The sequence below is a fragment of the Leuciscus leuciscus genome (genome assembly GCF_965113295.1).
Source record: "Leuciscus leuciscus genome assembly, chromosome: 15".
Classification (NCBI taxonomy): domain Eukaryota; kingdom Metazoa; phylum Chordata; class Actinopteri; order Cypriniformes; family Leuciscidae; genus Leuciscus; species Leuciscus leuciscus.
The window spans coordinates 35,017,531-35,036,061 of NC_138739.1; the positions used below are offsets into that span (position 1 = coordinate 35,017,531).

General features: G+C 39.1%; 1 protein-coding gene across 2 annotated transcripts in view; it reads right to left on the minus strand.

The window, feature by feature from the left end:
* Nucleotides 1–1,654: 1,654 nt before the first annotated feature.
* Nucleotides 1,655–18,531, minus strand: part of shoc2 (SHOC2 leucine rich repeat scaffold protein) — a 19,570-nt gene continuing 2,693 nt past the window's right edge. For both annotated transcript variants that reach the window (XM_082137860.1, XM_082137859.1), the window contains exons 2-9: nt 10,451–11,427; nt 9,502–9,639; nt 7,394–7,524; nt 7,089–7,277; nt 6,786–6,908; nt 6,536–6,673; nt 4,505–4,622; nt 1,655–2,456 (exon numbers count right to left, since the gene is read on the minus strand). In XM_082137860.1, the coding sequence (XP_081993986.1) occupies nt 2,248–2,456; nt 4,505–4,622; nt 6,536–6,673; nt 6,786–6,908; nt 7,089–7,277; nt 7,394–7,524; nt 9,502–9,639; nt 10,451–11,090 (1,686 nt within the window). In that variant the 5' untranslated portion in view covers nt 11,091–11,427 and the 3' untranslated portion in view covers nt 1,655–2,247. The remainder of the gene's footprint in view (nt 2,457–4,504; nt 4,623–6,535; nt 6,674–6,785; nt 6,909–7,088; nt 7,278–7,393; nt 7,525–9,501; nt 9,640–10,450; nt 11,428–18,531) is intronic.

Consider the following 18,531-nt stretch of genomic DNA (forward strand, 5'->3'; position numbering starts at 1 on the left):
ACATCTAACTATTCCCTCACACACGCTCACAAAAGAAAACTCAAAATGTACAGTTCTAAGCTTATACAAAACCAGGAATGCAATGCCTCTGGTGTATAGTTAAGCATGAACAGAGAAAGCCCTTTTTACAATGTTTGTATTTGTATTCTCGGCCGAGCAGGTCCAGAGGGAGTTCATCTGTAGCAGAACGTCTAATGCTGGCAGAACCGGCCCGAGAACCCAGTCCGAAACGTGTCTCGCGCGCGCGGCCGGCTCTCTCGCCAGCATTACGTTTGTTTTTCAGGAGGTCCGTAAGCAGCAACAGGTTCTGCTGGTTGATTAAAAAAGCAGCGATTTTGTGTCCTTTTCATGGCCCCACGAATGCGAAGTGCCTCTGCGAAACCTTTACACTGCTGCCAATGCACACGACGTCTTTACGGATCAAAAGGAAAGAGCGAGAGGGAACATGGAAAAGAAAAGAAAAGAAAAAAAAGCGTGGACAGAACACCAACAAAATATTGGCTTGAGAAACTAGTGGAGGTGGAAATTTACAGTCACTTGATATAATACTAAACCAAAAGAAATTCCATCTTTTCTTGAACAAAAACGACATTGTTTAAAAAAGGCGGGAAAAAAAAGAAACAAATATATAAATCAAAACATTTCGGTTTTTAATTGCAATACTTGATCTGCACCATGCGAAAGTGATATGATTTCTTTTCTTTTTTTTTTTTTTAAATGTGTAGAAACAAACTAGTCAGACAGAAGTTTAAATCAAAACATTTAATAAAGAGAAAGAAGAATAAGGTTCTTAATAGAATGTTGACGTTCGAATTTGCCGAGGCAAATGTTTTTCATTCATTGCTATAAAATATACATGATAGAGAATTAAAATAAAAGATAAAATACTTCAGAAACAACAATAATAATAATAATAATAATAATAATAAATGCCCCCATCCATATGTTTAATCGGTAACATGAAATATCACGACCCTTTTACTTGAGGAGGATGCCAAATATCAGTACAAAGTGCATTAAAGGCAGCAGCATTAGAGGGGCGGTGTGTGGGACGAACGGTGCAACAAACAAAACAAAACAGTAACCAACCGTTGATTAATATTCTGGAGCAGAAATCAAGAGGTGAAGTTTAAAACTGGTCCGATGAGACGGGCCAGGAAATCCTTCAAATGCAGAATAATAATAATAATAATAATAATAATAATAAAGGGATTGAAGTGATGTTGAATGGGCGTTTGGCATTCCTCACAGTAAACGTGGGCCTTTAACTGCTAGCATTGTTCAGCACCTGATATGATATGTAGATGCGACTCTCACGTATATAGGACACAAGCAGAGCGCAACACTGTGGATATGGCAAACAAGTAAACAATCACAACCCCCCCCCCCCCCCGATACCAGGGTGACGCACTAGCTTGATAAACCCATGATGTGATTGCTGTCAAAAGTGATTTTTGATTCATCCGTAGCTTCGTTTTCACTATATCGCAGAAAGAAAGAAAAAGAAAAGAATTGCAGATCTATCGTTTTAAAACGTCAACACGTCGGAATAGCGAACAGGAATGAATATCTCGAAAAAAGGGACCGACAAAATAATCAACAATCATCATTACGGAATAAATTATACTTTAGCAAATTCATCCTTTTTGTATTAAAAAACCTCTTGGATATTTATGTTCAGACACAAACCACCCAACTGCACTGGATAGGCACAATTCTATAATAAACAACAATAAAAAAGAAAAAAGAAAAAAAAGAAAAACGCACTAAATTTTGTTCACTGCTTCCAAACAGGTCCTCTGTACAATAAAAAAAAAAAAAAACTTTTGGTTGTGGGATGATAAAAAAAATCATAACTGTGGCTAAAATCAAATCAAATAACTCGCATACAGTATGGCGGCGGCAGCAGCAGCAAAAAAATGAACTTGTAGAAATGTTTTGTTTTTGCATACAACTGTTTCCTGGCATCGAAAACCCCCTGTAATGACTTTCAATAAATTGGCAAAATGATTGGAACATTTTAAGAGCGCCTCTTCAGAATCACTAATGTACATTAATTTTGGCAACAGACGTCTAGACGTTGTTTTCTACCGGGGGGGGGGGGGGTAAAGGGGACCTAATTGGCTATGATTCCTCCATCAATTGGAACCCAGTTGCGCAGTTTCTTGTCCTAGATATAATGAGCACGACGGCACGGTAACGTCGCGTGGCGATTGGGTTTCCTCTTTGTTGCGGTGTGCGAGCGTCTCAGACCATGGCCCGGTAGGGACCCTGCATCTTGAGGAACTGGATGATGAAGGAAGGGCCTCCGGCGACGATCTGCGGTGGGAGGTGGCTGAGGGGGCAGTTCTCGATGCTCATGATGGACAGCTTGCTGCACAGGGCCAGCTCGAACGGCAGACTGTGCAGGTTAGGGTTGTCGTTCAGGTACAGGTCCTCCAGGTTCTCCAGTGTGCCTGTGGGTGGGACAGAATCGGCTGTGAGTGAGTTGCGTGTGTGTGCGTGTGTGTGTGTGTGTGTGTGTGTGTGTGTGTGTGTGTGTGTGTCAGGGATGGAAACACATTTTGTGTTGTGGCGGGTAAACTCACTTCACCTACCGGCCACCGTGGCGGGTAAATAAAAATAGCATACTGTTTCACATGGACGGCGGACACTTTTAGAGGAGGCACACCTTCAAAAAAATGTGGCGTTACATCGAAGGTAAAAAAACGTTTTTTTAAAGAACGATGGAGAAAAGCAGACAATGGGGAGTCCCGAGATTGGTTAGTTTACGACGAGACAAGGTGGGCCTTAAATTAAAAACATTAAATTAAAACCGTTACTCAATCACTCTTTAACCTAATAAAAATGACTGATAAAATAACAGATTAAAATATAAAATAAAATATAGATTTTAATAGCTTGATGCTCTTTAAATATTTTGTTGCATTGTAAAAAGTGTCGGTGCATAGGACGGACCTATCCGCGATCGCTCTCCATGGTTCTGACCAAAGAAGAGCGCTTTGGAATCTCCATTACGCATCATACCGTTGTCTCTTAGTGCGCTACGAAGACTCTTGAGGTATAACTTAACTAAAGGTACCTATACTACCACTAAAGGTATACCATTGCTAGGCGTCTTCAGGGCTATCATCCACTCGCGAGGCAGAGGCGCTGGCGCCCTCCCAGCAACGGCGCTGTTCGCCGAGAAAGATATGATACATCATGAGATACGCAAATATGTCTGGAGACATGACATGTAAGACATGATTTTGACCACTTCATTGAGTTTTGTTTTGTAGAAAGGCTCTTTTTAAAAGATTTTCGTTTTGTATAAATTGTATCTTAATTTTGATCAATGTTTTATCAACGAATTGCCTGTATTTAATAATAAGAAAATATATAGCAGACAATGTAATAAGGCGCCGGCATGATCACTTGCATTGCATGTGAACTGGAGGGCAACGAAACTCAGCTTGTGCCTCACAGAGTTGAGAAATATAGGCTATATATTACAGAAAGCTTGAAATGTCTACTTTTAAACGAAAATATTCAAAACCAAAAGAAATAGGCTTTCTGATTGTGAAATCCATATGAAATGTGCATTTCTCTCTGGCGTTCATGGCGAATCCGCAAAACACCAGTTTATTAATAAATAATTAAATGTCTCCTTGCTTTTTTAGACACATTCATTTTCATTACTTTTACCGGTTCTTTGTGGCAAGCTTTATGCGTGCGGTCGTGCGCTTGAGTGCGGCTATATTACGTAAACGCGCATCTTGTAGGCTATAGCCTATTTAAGCATAATTAAAATAATATACAGGGGCGATTTGTCCACGAATGGCTTAAATGAACAACAACTAGTCGACTAGAATTTTTTTTAAGTCGGAGGCAGCCCTCTTCCACATATTTTCGAACCAGGCTCAGGCCATTCTGGGTTGAGCGAGCGACCTTGCGGAATGAGCGAGCGGAGCGGAATATTCAGAAATGCACTCTCCACTAACGAGCTCTGATCGGAAAACAAACCCGTCTGCTGAATTTGCGCAGAAACATCAAGATAGACATAACCAGCTTTTTTTAAATTTTAAAACTAAACATTTAGACTATTTTAGCACAAATTATGATCTTATTGACGATTTTTTATAGTTCTTGAAAAAATGTGAATATATTAAAAGTTTTTTTTTTTTTTTTTAAGACAAGTTTTGGGTGGGCCTGTTGAAAAGTGAAGTGGGTGGGCCTACTAACGCACCCATAATGCCTTGCCTGGTGTGTGTATAAGAACGAAAGAGAAAATGTCAGTATTTAATTGAGACTTGAGATTAAATAAACTGCTTAAGTATTGTAGATCTTGTAGTATTAATTTTCACATGCAGTTACACATTGTAAGTTAAAAACAAGAAAGTGGCTGGTAAAAACATTGAGTGGCTGGTAGATTTTTAAATCCACCAGCCACAGTGGCCTGTGGACAAAAAAGTTAATTTCCATCCCTGGTGTGTGTGTTTGAGGGCGGTGGGCGAGGTCGTACCGATCTCCTCTGGTAGGTGCTGCAGTAGATTCTCTCCCAAGCCCAGGTACGTCAGGTTGGTCAGGTGACCGATTCCTCTCGGCAAAGTGGTCAGCTGGTTATTGGTCAACACAAGTTTCTGCAAGTAAACGCTTGAAATGAGTTTCACAAATCAAAACAAATAGTATAACAGCATCTATACGGTTCATCATGTGTCCTTTGTGGATAGGGCATTCCCAGAATGCATTGCAACAAACAAACTAAGGGACAAAAATCATCCAGACATACTTGTAATTTTTAGTACAGAGTGAAGCGAAACAATCGAGATGGGAGGAAAAATTATACTTCAACGCTTTTGGGTTCTTTCGCAAGACTTTTGTTTGCTGTGCATTTGCTTGAAAAACGTTGAGGTCCGAAATTTTCATATGCGTTTTTTCGTATTCGTCATTCGATGGCTCTGAATTGTCAAAACACCTCTCAAAATGCTTGATACGGATGCAAAAAACGCAGAAACTCTAAACCCGATCCGAACCCGATGACATATCGGCCATGAGGTTATTTTATATAGCAGAGAACAACCAAAAATAGAAAGAAATTGGGACGTCAAAGTTACAATCAAGTAAAATTAAGGCAGATTGCTGAGAGAAATTATTTGAAAGAATGCATGGATGAATTCATTATTTGAATGCATCTCTAAGGGGGAACCAACTGTGTTTAGAAAAGTTTTGCAGTGTTTATAAGCGCAGCGCTGCTGTGTTTACAGAGGTTACTGGGGACTCTGCTGTTACATAAGCGCCACCTACTGACAGAGAGTGGATTCACATCGCCATTCAGTCCGTCTGCCTTTATTGTTCAGACAGACCTAAATCTTTTTTGTGGACTGAATTTTAAAAGACAGATGGAAAATCAATCTAAAAATATTAACACTACAGATAATACGGTATCCTTGTTAATCAAGCAGATAAAATGACAGTAATTTATCATATTGACTCTTGACATATTGATCATAAAAATTATTTAAAGGCTGATATATGAGGTTTATCTTTTATTTATTTATTTTTTTTTACATTTTATTAGATAACATGTTATGTTGCAAGACACTCCTTTAAAATCTGGCCATCAATTTTAATGCTATTATTTAAATGTTTATGCAAACAAAAAGTGCATATTGATGCTAATTTCAGTTGCTATTTGTTGGTTTTTTCGACATAAAACTTGATTTCACTGAATTGATTTCACATATCAGTACTTTTTGAACAAATCCAGCACATTTTAACAATACCGTGATAACCTTGATCATTTTAGTCACTATAATCATGAAATGAAATTTGTATACCCTTTCATCTCTAGTTATGTGTTTTTACAGTATAATATGCAATGTACTTTCAAAGAATTCTGATTCTGTTCTTTCCTTTGACACTAAAGGGTGACGTGCATAGGGCTAGAACAACTCTTTAAGGTGTAAAACAGTTTGGATAGTTGTTAATATGAGAGTTACGAGACATTATTCAAAGGGATTTAAGAATTGTATAAAACGAGTAGCTCTTGGCCACTTTAATTTTTAAAAAGTAGCTAAAAAAAAAAAGGTTTGAGTCCCCTGCTTTACATTCACTCTTAAAAGTTTAGGTTCTCAGGAAAAATGTTTGCATTTGCTTGTAAAACTCTTGCAATCTCTCGCAAAGCATTTGCATCCCCCCGAGAAAGTTTGTATTCTCTCGTAAAACATGTGTATTTCCTGAAGAAACTCCGCTCACAGAACTTATGAGAAGAGAGAATTAACATGAGGTGTGAGGAAGAACTATATTTCAATGCTTTTATGAGCAAAAGTTTCATGGAGGAACTAAATACTTCAGCGAAAGAATTCAAATGCATTCAATTAAAATTTTTCCCTCCCATCTCATTTATTTTTACATCACCATATTCCCGTACAGTTCTGCAAAGTTTCAATGTAAAAGTGTGACCTAACTTTTACACAATATTTGAGTAACATGCTAACAAAAGACTCCATTGGTGGCCTTAAAAGTCAGCTGCCTATGTAGACAAATGTCCAACCTGCAGATCCTTAAGGTAGGCAATCTCATTCGGGAGGGACTCCAGTTTGTTCTCCTCCAGGTCAAGCTCTCGTAGTTTCCGTAAGTTCCCGATCCCATGAGGCAACTTCTTCAAGAGATTGTTGGACAATATGAGGACCTGAAGGAACCAATGGAAAAACAGAGTCAAAACACAGACCTAACTACATGACAAAAATGGGTTTGCTATCATGAAACTCAGTGATCTGTTAAAACACAGAACATGATGTCACCTCTAAAGACACAAGTCCGCAGATATCCTCTGGAATCTTGGTGAGCTGGTTTGTTGCCAGGTTCAGCTCCACCATACTGGTCCACGTCCCAAAATCCAGCGGAAGAGATGTTAACTGGTTGTCCTGTAAATATAGTAAAAAAACAAAAAAACATTGAATGGTGCCGTTTTCCACATTTACATACTTGGTCCAGGACAAAACAGCCCACCCACAATCCTCTACCATCTTCTGCTCTGTAGTTAAAGCCTGTGTCCTGAAAGGTTTCCTACACATCTTCAGCAGTGACCTCATGTGAACAATCACCTTCATATTGAGCTTGCTGAGCACTTTGGCTCGGGAGAAGATGCCGAAGGGGATCTTGTTGATACGGTTGTGCTCCATGTTGAGCGAGTAGATGGTGGAGAACTGGGACGGGCCGCCCACTGGGTAAGACTGGAAACAGTTCCGCGCCAGCGTCAGACTCGTCAGGTTCACCAGACTGGACAGAAGACCCTGAGGAGGAACAGACAGATGATCGATAAAATATACACAAGCGGGACAATGGCAAAATAATAGACTGAAGACTGAAAATGATTAAAAAAGCTGGAGTGAGCAGAAGCAAGCCTCACCTCTGGTAACACTGAGATGTTGTTGTTCTCAAGGTTGAGCTCTTCCAGCTCTCGGCACTTCGCTAAAGATCGAGGGATTGCTGATAGGCGGTTGTATCTCAGACCCAGACGGTTTATACTCGATAAATTACCTGAAACAGTAAAGTAATGTGAGAAATGCCACCGATATGCTCAGGTTTATGGTTCAAGGGCCAGATTTACTAACAGCTTGGCCGGCGCAAACCCTCTTTTGTCAGGATTTACTAAAAACACGCAGTGAAAAATTAGCGCTGAAAAGGCTTGGACAGGGTTAATTTTGCGGCCGATCTTATTGAATATGCATTTGAAGGAGTTTCCCAGTATTTATGAGAGGAAACACTGGTGAAAAAAAATATACTTTGTTGTATTTGAAATATATTCCCTTTTTCAATAGTACATTGCAAATATACTAACGAAACTTGTACTATCTCTAAATATATTAAAAGTATATTAGCATCACGCTTTTACCCATTTATTTTCACAATACAACTTTTAACACACTTTAAAATAATTGTACTTCAGTATATTTTCTAAAAATATATTTTGAGTGAAAATTCTGTTTATTTTTTTAAAAGTGTATTTATTTGCACTTTATTAAAAATATATTTTAGGTGTATTTTAACTGTGTGCTGGACACAATGTTGAAACAATGCATTGAAAGTATACTTTCAAAATACATTATAGTATACAATAGTATTTTGTACAAAGTATAGCTACGTTTTATTTGTCTAATAATGTACATTTGTTACTGAAGACAAAAGTATGCAATTTGTAGTATTTGGAACGAGCCAAAGGTATTAATGAGCCTATACTATCACACCACGATAGCCTCGTGGGCAAGTGCGCCGATATGTGCTTCAGGAGACCTGAGTTCGAGTCCCGGCTCGTGGACCTTTCCCGATCCCGATCCCGTCCCCCTACCCCTCTCTCTCTCTCTCCCACCTCACTTCCTGTCTAGCTACTGTCCTATCCTAATAAAAGGCGAAAACGCCCAAAATATTTTTTTTCAATAAAAAAATATATAAATACACTTATGGCATATTATTGCTTGTATGTTTCGAGGACACTCGTAATGAATTTGTAATGTACTTGTAACACAACTAAAGTACACTTTAATATCACTAATCAAGCATGTAATTATAGTCCCTACACAGGCATATAATTAAAGTATAATAAGTATACTTGAAGTTGGTCCAATTTAGTACACAAAAGTACACTAAATACACTTAAAGTTATGCTTTATTACAATTGAATTACTACTAAAATATACCTAGTACAAAATTATACACTTCAAATAATAGCACACTTCAAGTTAACTAATCATTAACACACTTGGAGTATACTGATAATTAGTCTGGATGCAAGTATACTTAGCATATATTTTTTTATCACCAGGGAAGTATTTAAATTAATTATGCACGGTGATTTACTGGTGTTTGCACCATTATTTACCGCCCAAAAAAGCATGTTTTAAAACCATTCGCTAATTTGGTAGATTATGTTGTTCATTATGGAAATGATCCGGCTGTGTCTGTGTTCTTTAATGTGCGCATCAGGAGACCAGGAGCAGAACTTTCCACTCCCATCAGCGCTTTTATGGGATTGCGCTCTCACACTAATTTGCCCTATTTAGTAAATCTGGTCCCAAATGTGTTGTCTGTGGTCCAAATAAGTTTATGGTCCAAAACTTGTTGATCTGCGGCCGGTTGCATAAACATAGCCATAATGTTAAGACAGTGTCTTAAGTTGTAGTATGACCTACTAGCAGTTAGTCAGGGGCAGTCAGTCTTAGTTTTCGGTATCAAAGTAGGCTTATCTACGTTTTTATGTAACTGATTTAAAAAAGCTATGAACCGTCTTAAAGAAAATAAATTGATGTCTAACTTGTAAGACTAGTCTTAGAGGTTTATGCAACCGGCCCCTGGTCTTTACACGGGCATATAGGCATACTTCCTCCACTGATCAGATTATACTTAGACTACACTTAATAATGCTCACAAAACCAACAAATTTCCCCAAAGCAGAACTGCAGAGTACAATTTTTGTTTAGCCTCCCAACGATAAGGATCCCAGCTTGAGCAGATCCTTACCTATAGTCTCAGGTAGGTCAAGAAGTTCATTGTGCTGCAGGTCAAGGTTGGTTATCTGAGTGCAATTGCCGATCTCTTTAGGAAGGTGCTCCAACTGGTTGTGGGCTACATCCAGCGTGATCAAGTTACAGAGCTCACCTATAACACAAGCAGAAGAATCATCACAAACCAACACTCTTCAAACTTATATATATACACACATACATATACAGATCCCATTTTGTCTAAATAATTCAAAAATAAATTAATAGTTTTAAATGCTACAAGTGAATTTAGGTCAGTGTTGTTATTAAAGGTATAGCGGAGGATCTTTCCAAATTTTAGATAAGACCCGCCCTCTCCACTTTTTGAAAAGTTTGATTGATTCACCAGAATGATTGACAATTAGGAGGACCAATAGTATAGGTTACCCACCTATACTAAGTAAAACATCCTCCGCTATACCTTTAACTAAAATAACAAATAAAAGCAGCATTTTCACTATTTGAAATGCAATAAATTATAAATATTAGATAAAAAACTTCATATATAAAATATATATATAGCCTTGGCAACTAACTGAAAAAAACTTGTAGTACTTAAACTTATTTTACTACACTAAAGCACATAAAATTACTAAGATTTTTTTACTTTAAACAAAAACTGACCATATAAAAATGATAATAAAGTTATAATACAATAACACTGATTTAGGCATCACAACATTATAATGTACAGTATGAAAATGGATATTAATTTTGAGATTTGATGAAAAAATATTAATGTTTTTAAGTTTAAATTTAAGTGAGCGTTTGATGATGGCATATGAAAAAACATGGGAAATGAGCATGTACAGTTAAATATCCAATATCAATCAATACAGCCATTATGTATATTTTTTTCGATGGACATTATGTGCCTTTAAAAAGTAAAAAAAAGTAATAGTTTTAAGCAGCAGAAGCTCACTCACCGATCTCCGCGGGCAGCTGTTTAATCTTGTTCTCTCGGATGCTGAGCATGGTGAGTTTGGACAGATTCTTGATGTCCTTCTCCACGGTGGTGATCCGGTTGAAGCGCAGGTAGAGCGTGGTGAGGGAGGTGACGCGGTACACCACGGCCGGGATCTCCCGCAGCTTGTTATGCCGCAGGTCGAGCATACGCAACTTCTTCAGGTTGTCCAGCGAGTCGGGCAGGCTGGTGAGAGAGTTCTCGCTGAGCGCCAGCGTCACCAGTCCTGACAGGCATCCCAACTCGGGCGGCAGACTTTGCAGCTTGTTGCTGTACAGGTAGAGCTCGGTCAGCTGGGTCAGCTCCTTAATGGAAGAGGGCAAGAGATGGATGGATCTCTTGGACAGGTCCAGGCGCATCGAGTTCTCCTCACGGCACTTGTTCAGCTCCTTGATGACCTCCGCGTTGCTGGATTTTTTGCGCGTGCTAGGCGGCGGGTTGGGCCGCTTTATCGTGCTGTCCAACGTGAAGGCCACCGCGGGCGAAGCGCCGCTCGTGTCTTTCTTCCCGTCTTTGGCATCTTTCCCTTTGGTTTTGGATTTCCCTTCAGCTTTGGGTTCCCTCTCCTTAGAGTCTTTATCTTTGCCCAGAGTACTGCTCATGGCGAAAGCCCCGCTGCCCAATGGCACATGGGACCCTCAGCCTCTCGCTCTCTGTCTATCGCTTTAGTATTTTGCTCGTTATTCAAGGGCAGAACCAAAGGGAGGGGCTGTTATATCGGTGTGTGCTCATACATACCCGTGTTCCTTCACCAGTGTCGGTGGACCGAGGCAGCCTGTACTCCTGCAGGGGTTAAAACTCCATAGGGGCGACGCGTGTGTGTTGTAGTCGGTGTGGCGAGGAGGCCAGCAGCCTCATGCTTGTTTGAACTGCACTCTTTCCCTCGGCTCGGCTAGAGCTGTTCTACACAGACAGGTCGCCGGGATTCACATCCTTTGGCTGTTGAACAAAACAAACAGTTTCAGTTAAGACACACAATGCCCCAAAGACGGGAATGACTTACAGACGACACTTACAGACAAAGTGTCGTTCAAATTTCAGATGTGAGAAAGGTCTTTAAGAGCTTCCCTCAATGACGCAAATATGATGCTGCTATCTAATAAACATACAGTTCCTTCCTGTATGCTTGGTACCACAAGCGCTTTCAGGAAGAAGCGGCATCGAGTCATTCAGGCCGTCAATGGTCAACCACTTGAGGCAATTACGGGCAATTAAATCTCAAATCTCTTTCGGCGATGCATCAGAGGATCTTTCACTGGTGGATTTGCGGGAACATATTAACTACCCTGCAAGAAGAATTATATAGGGTGCTAAGCTTCCACAATGGGAAAAGCCTTAAAGAGTTTCACTGATAAGAATGCATTAGATTCATTTTAAGGGTGTGGACAAAACCAGGCTAGTTTCTTCCGAAAGCACAACTGGACCTGAAATAATATAGTTGGCTTTTTAAATTGTAACTAAAGCAAATAGTTAAATTTTATCAGGAAAATATCTTCTTTCTTCATTTTTAATGATATTTCAGCAGTTTTGCATCGGGTTTCCATCAACCACCTTTACCTGTGAGATGCCAGGTGTCTCACGATGTTCATTAAATCACTAATTACATTCAACACTCAGTAAAACGTCAACCAAAACGAATCAGTAAAGCCTCAGTACTCTGTTAGATGCTATCTTTGCATAAGCATGTGTTGTGCAATTCAATGTGCGGTTGAAGTGTGCGTGTGCCGAGTCCAAGCTCAGATCAGAGCTGCAGAAAGGTTAATGCCGCTGGGAATAATCTTTGGGAGTGCCCTTCAAAGCTCAGGCCTCCCGCAGGTCAGAAGACCTTTACGGCCAAAGAGTCCAGCTCGTCTACAATAATAATAAAGCAACGTGTAGACGCACACGAACACTCTGACAGATACTGACAGATGGCATATGCACCAAACTCCTCACATTAAGACAGCAATGTGTCATACATTAACTGACCTCCACTATCACTGAATGTGTAACTGAGGTTACCTGAAGATAAGCCAAAATAACTTTCAGTTTCATGACCTTCCACCGACTAATCTGGCTTACTTCTTGAGAAGAGCGGAGTCCCCAGAGTGAGTTGCAGCAGTTTCTGCTGACCTGTGTCCATGGAAAATGCTTCGATTGAATTGTAAACAGGTCACTTTGTAAGCCACTTTGAAGCCTTTGATTTACTGCGGGATCTGTATGTTTCCACTGTCAACTTTAGATGCTGACACTCTTATAAGCGTGAAATCTCCTTTAAATCAGAGGCAGGTAAGCCCACACGACTTCAGATAAGCTCCCTAGAAATCTCAAGGCTGTGATATTTCGCAGAAAAGCCACTTCTGAGCAAGACACTGGTTTCGCAGAACAGGTCTGCTATGAGGGAAGAGTAAAACAAAACAAACATTTGCAGTTCAATATCCAAATATGAACAGAACCCCATCCACATAAATACGTATACAGAAAACAAAAAAAGGCTTTTGAAACATGGGCTATGGTAAACTGTAAAATGGTTTCCATCTCTTCCCTTTCTAACAGGGATGGGCAGAAGCACTCAAAAGTGACAGCAATGATTGACCATAACAATACATTCAGAGTGGGATTTTTTTCAGCTTTTCTAAATAGTTCATACCAATTGATTATCAGCAACAAATATACACAAATGTGTCAAAAAGAAGCTAATTTGGATCCACAGATGGTGCAAGATCCTGAAAAAAAGCGGCAAAACCAACAGTCAAAGACTCGAGTCTTGTCTATAACCAAAACGCCTGTGTGTACTTTCTAGGGGTGTAACAATATATTGTTAAATCGATATATCGCAATATAAAATTGTGACAATATGTATCGGAAAACGGAGATGTGAACAATGAACAGCGATATAAATTAGTTTTATCTAAGATTCAGCTTACTGTATAAAAGATATAGTTCATCCAAGATCATGTCGTTTCACACCTAGCCGATACGATTCTCGTTCATCTTCCAAACACAAATTAAGGTATTTTTTACGAAACCTGAGAGATTTCTGCCCCTCTATTTAAAGTCCCTAAATCGTTCAAATGAATGTGTGTGCATGACGCGCGAGAACGACATATGGGTACATATACAGTAAATGAAGACAGAATTAAACATTTTGGATGAATTAACCCTTTAAAGTTTGGGAATAGTCGTCGACACGCTTTGCGATTAGAACTATGATCGATTGCATTGATCATCTGAAGAGCATATACGTGCTGGACCGGCACTCAAACATCATTTATTTTTCATCATTTATAGTTTTGGAACTATTAAGATTCACAGTGTTTTAAGTGGTTTCTTATGTAAGTGCATTAATAGAGGGAGACACAGGACATAGCACTAATAGAGTCTGTTTGTGCGTGGCTTTTCTGTGATCCAACCAACGCCTGCACTGAAAGCATGAGTGTACTGTGTGGGAAAGTTTACAGAGTTTCAGTAACAGTACTACATCAAACTACTATATATAATGTTGAATATAATGCATAAAGATGCAATGGGGGAATATTTGCCAAATGCCAAATGTCTGCATGAAACTTAATGCACGGATCCAATTTACTGATACACATGCGATGTCTTTCTCGACTGTTTACGTTCACTTAAGACATAACCGACCAAGTTTTAATTTTGACATAGTTTTGCGTGAATTTGTCCGTTCAAGTGCAAGACGACATGAAAAACAGCTCAATTTAGTATTCTGAGACACAGCTTTCCGTGTGCGTACAGAAAGCGTCTCACACAGCGCGAATGCAAATAATAAACTTTCATGACGATGTAACACTGGCCCGGGACAGCTGACGGAACTGTCACAGTCCTGAGCCTTTTCTGGACTGGCCCCGGCTCATCAAGCAGTCCTTAACGTCGAGCCCTGCCCAGCGCTTTTGTTATTGTTTTGTGCCTGTCCGAATTAGCACTATCAACACCGGGAGATGACGGCATGAATAAATGGTCATATTAGAACTCGCATTGAACAAAGTGACTGTTTTATCCAGGTTTTTTTTTTTTTTCATCTCTGTTGTAACATATTGGGAAACCAGAATGTTCCTCGACAGGAGATTTATATAATGCAGGCAGCGGCTCTATCAGCGTCTCGTCTCCTTCGCTTGCCATGCTGAACTGCAACACACCAACATGTGTGAGGAACTGTGATGTCAACAACAGATTTACATACTAACAGTTGATTGGACAGCTACTCTCATTTAAAAAGCATGCAGAGCGTACCCATCGACAGAAACATACATTAGAACTCTGTCTATCTGTTTTAGGCATTATTTCACCAAACCATATTATAGATGCGTCGTCAGATTTAAGAATTAACCGATGTGCAACCGTAGTGAAAACGTTATGGTTCATTTTTTACCGAGAACTGTTACACCCCTACTCTCTACTAGGGCTGGGCGATATGGCAAAAAAAAAATTAATCTGCATTTTTTTCAGAACGATTGACCGATTCGTGATTTAGATTTTTTAATGTTTAAATATTCAACTTAAAATGTCAAGTAACGTTCTCTTTATTAACCATCTGGTTGAAAAAAGGTCAATTCTAAGTGCACCACACCTGAAGTGATCAACATGGTGTAAATGTAAAACAAATGACTTATTTGTTAAATATCTTTGCAGAAAATATTCATGAAATATGAAGGCAAATATTGTACAAACTTATCTTAAACATATCCTATATACTAGGGCTGCACGATTAATCATAATGAATCCACACGCGATTTGGCAAAGGCTGCGATTATATTATATACAGTTTGTCAGTTCACTACGGCTGATCGGTAGTAAATGCTGCTCCATCTGAACACCAGAGGGCGCTCTCACACACACACACGCCAAATATGCCCCACCGAGAAGTACGATAACACGTAATTCCAGGAAATCCCCGTCGCTATCGCTTTAGCTGAATAAACAGAGGATTGAAATGCTTTGATTGATTAAACATGACTAATAAACGCATGACTGCTTAATTGTGTGTAAGAAGCCACATAATCTCACAGAAGGATGCTCAACTGTCGCTATGAAGTGAGTTTGGAGTGAACAAGAGGTTCATAAATGCTGCTCATGTTTGGAAAGATGTTTGACGCGTGTTGCTTTTTCAAATACACGTTATATAAGTGACTCAAACTCACAGTGCTTTCAGATGGAGCAGCGTTTACAGAGCCGTACATCAATGACAAGCTGCGCATAACAAATAAATCGCAGCCTTTCGGCCAAATCGGTTTAAGTGCGATTTCATGTAAATTGCGATTAATCGTGCAGCCCTACTATATACTCAGAAATAATATAAAATAAAATAAAAAAAGCTAAATAATCTTAGCCAAAACTTAAGCAATAAATAACACTAGTAATAGGCTATTAATGACAGAACCTTTCAGCCTCTCACTATCATGCAAACATGAAATAGCAAACATGCAAGAGTAGCCTAGTTCCTAACAGGTTTTAACATTTCATTGCGCTATTTTTGTATTGTTTTTATGTTTGACAGACTGTTGCACTCATGTCTCGCGTCTTTTGCAGTGTCTCACCCATTAAACGGCATTGTAAAAACGTGGTGCTCAAGTAACAAAAAAAAAAATGAAACTCAAATCTAATAACTTAGCTTTTTTCCCCCATTCCACTGCCAGCGTCTCATTTTTTTTTTCTCAAAGCAATAACGCATTTCTGAGTGAACAGCGGTGAGTTCTACGTTCATAGAGCGTCACGCACGTACGGTTAATCAGGCGTGCCATCACGTGGTCGGATCATCATTGCTGAATTGTCAACATGTCTAATTATAACGTTTGCTAACATTTTTATTCAAAACCGCAATTTTTCGATTTAAAAATAATAAAATCGTGGCAAATCATTATATTTGAATTAATCGGGGAAAAAATTTATAAATCGCCCAGCCCTACTCTATCTTAGTATCGCCAATTAGGCCGTGTGTCCACCAAAGCGTTTTTTTCACGCTGAAGCGCTGAGTGTTCTGCGTTTTTTTACAGGTCGCCGAGAGTTAAAGAATGTTCAACTTTGGGTAAAACGCAGCGCTCATCACTCTCACTTTTTACCCAACCGTCCAATCACAGTGGAAGAGGGACGGGACTAATACCAAACCGACCAACCGCCACATTCTGCTTGTACGTCGTCAACAGATGACAACAACAAGCATAATAACAGAACAAAATCATTTAAAACAAGAGCCAGAGAAAATACGTTACATTGTATCGACATTTTAATATAGAATCAACACAGAAACAAAAGATGCGTGAAATGAGATGTAACACTTTCGCGGAAATTCCGTCTCATAACAAGCGAAGTGTCTCAACGTTGTCACTTAGGGTTGTCACGATACCAGAACTGTCTCGCATGATTGCGTTCCCAAACACTAGGTATCCGCCTCCGAACGCATAACAACATTACAGCGTTTTTTGCATTTCGCCTTTTATGATAAAAATAAATAAAAAGAGAGTCGCAGTGGCTTTCCGATTGCAGCAACTTTCATTTTCATTACAGATATTTTGCGCCAATTTCCCAGGAAGTGACAACGTTTTTGTTCTCTTGAACACCTGGGATGGAGACGCTGCTTTATTTGCAAACGTTTTATGCGATATTCCAATTTTGCACATAAGTTAGGCTAAATATGCTACTTTGGATAGAAACATAGCTAGTGTGGCTCTTACAATTGTGTGTGACTTAGCTTAACTTGTTTCTGAAATATTATAACTGCTTAAAAATTTTAAATCTGTATCCCAAAATCATCAACATTGGACAACAGACTGAGAGGGCAGCGAATACTAGATTCCCTCCCCCCCCAAATATAGTTAATTTTTTGGGTGAACTATCCCCAAATTAAATCAGAACTGAAATCAAAATAGTTCAATTACAAAAGCAGAAAGCACAACACCATAATCAATCATTCTGTAAAAGTACAAAATCTAGATTGAAAACTCATTGTACCTGAAACAAAAGACAAAACAATATAAAGATTATTATATTGATCATCAGACATAATAGTTATCAGCTGTTGGACAGTGCATCTCAAATGAAAAAAAACCAGGACAGTTAATATGGCGAACACCAGAGAGATTCTGGATGTGTGTGTGTGGTGGGCGAAGACTGTTGAACAGCACAGTAAGGAAGGGGTCATCCTGCACAACTTTCTCCTAATCTTACATCCGACTACATGAAGAAAAAAAAATACATCTTTCCTCCCTTACCACACATCTAACATACTTGCATCAGCCCGGAGAGATGATGCATCTGATATTTATAAAACAGATCCTCAAATGCACAGGAATACCAACTAAGACAGAAGCAAATGACAATTGTTTATCATAGCTCAAAACTACATGGATGAGTGCAATACTGGGGTGATGTATAAAGTCTACATTACTTCATGACTAGTTCATATTTATTTAGCAAAATATGACAACATCTCTTGCTCAGCTCCACTGTAGGATGTTGGCTTTAAAACAAGGCCACCAAACCCACAGAATGCTGCCTAAATAGGTTACAGATGCACTTGTACACATGCTACAAATAACACACACGCACAAAGTTGAATCAGAACAGGGCATTTTTCCTGACATTGCAGCAAAATATCCCCAAATTAAAGACTATTCTTCAATCTCAAGCATCTGACAAATTATTAACAACAATTTAAGTGTCGTACTAGGCAACGTAATAGTCTTTCTGAGAACTGAAAGCACACAAGTACACAATGAAACCACAACAACGACAACAAAAAAGTGAAAATCAAGAGCTTAAATAAGACTTATAACTTCTAGTGAATGTATTTCAATGTAGATTAGGGCCTACATATGTAACCATGCACATCAACAGGACAGGAAAAGATGCAAATTGCCCAGTTTCGTACACCAATAGACCAGATTATCATCCTACAACACATTTGCATGTATAATAAAACGTTTAAAATGGTAAACAATAAAATATCTGATGTGTGAGGGGGCTCAGAGTACAAAGCGTCTGTTTTGATATGGCTAACTAGCTCAACATTCCTTGCTATTAAACCACAGAAACACCACAAATGTCATT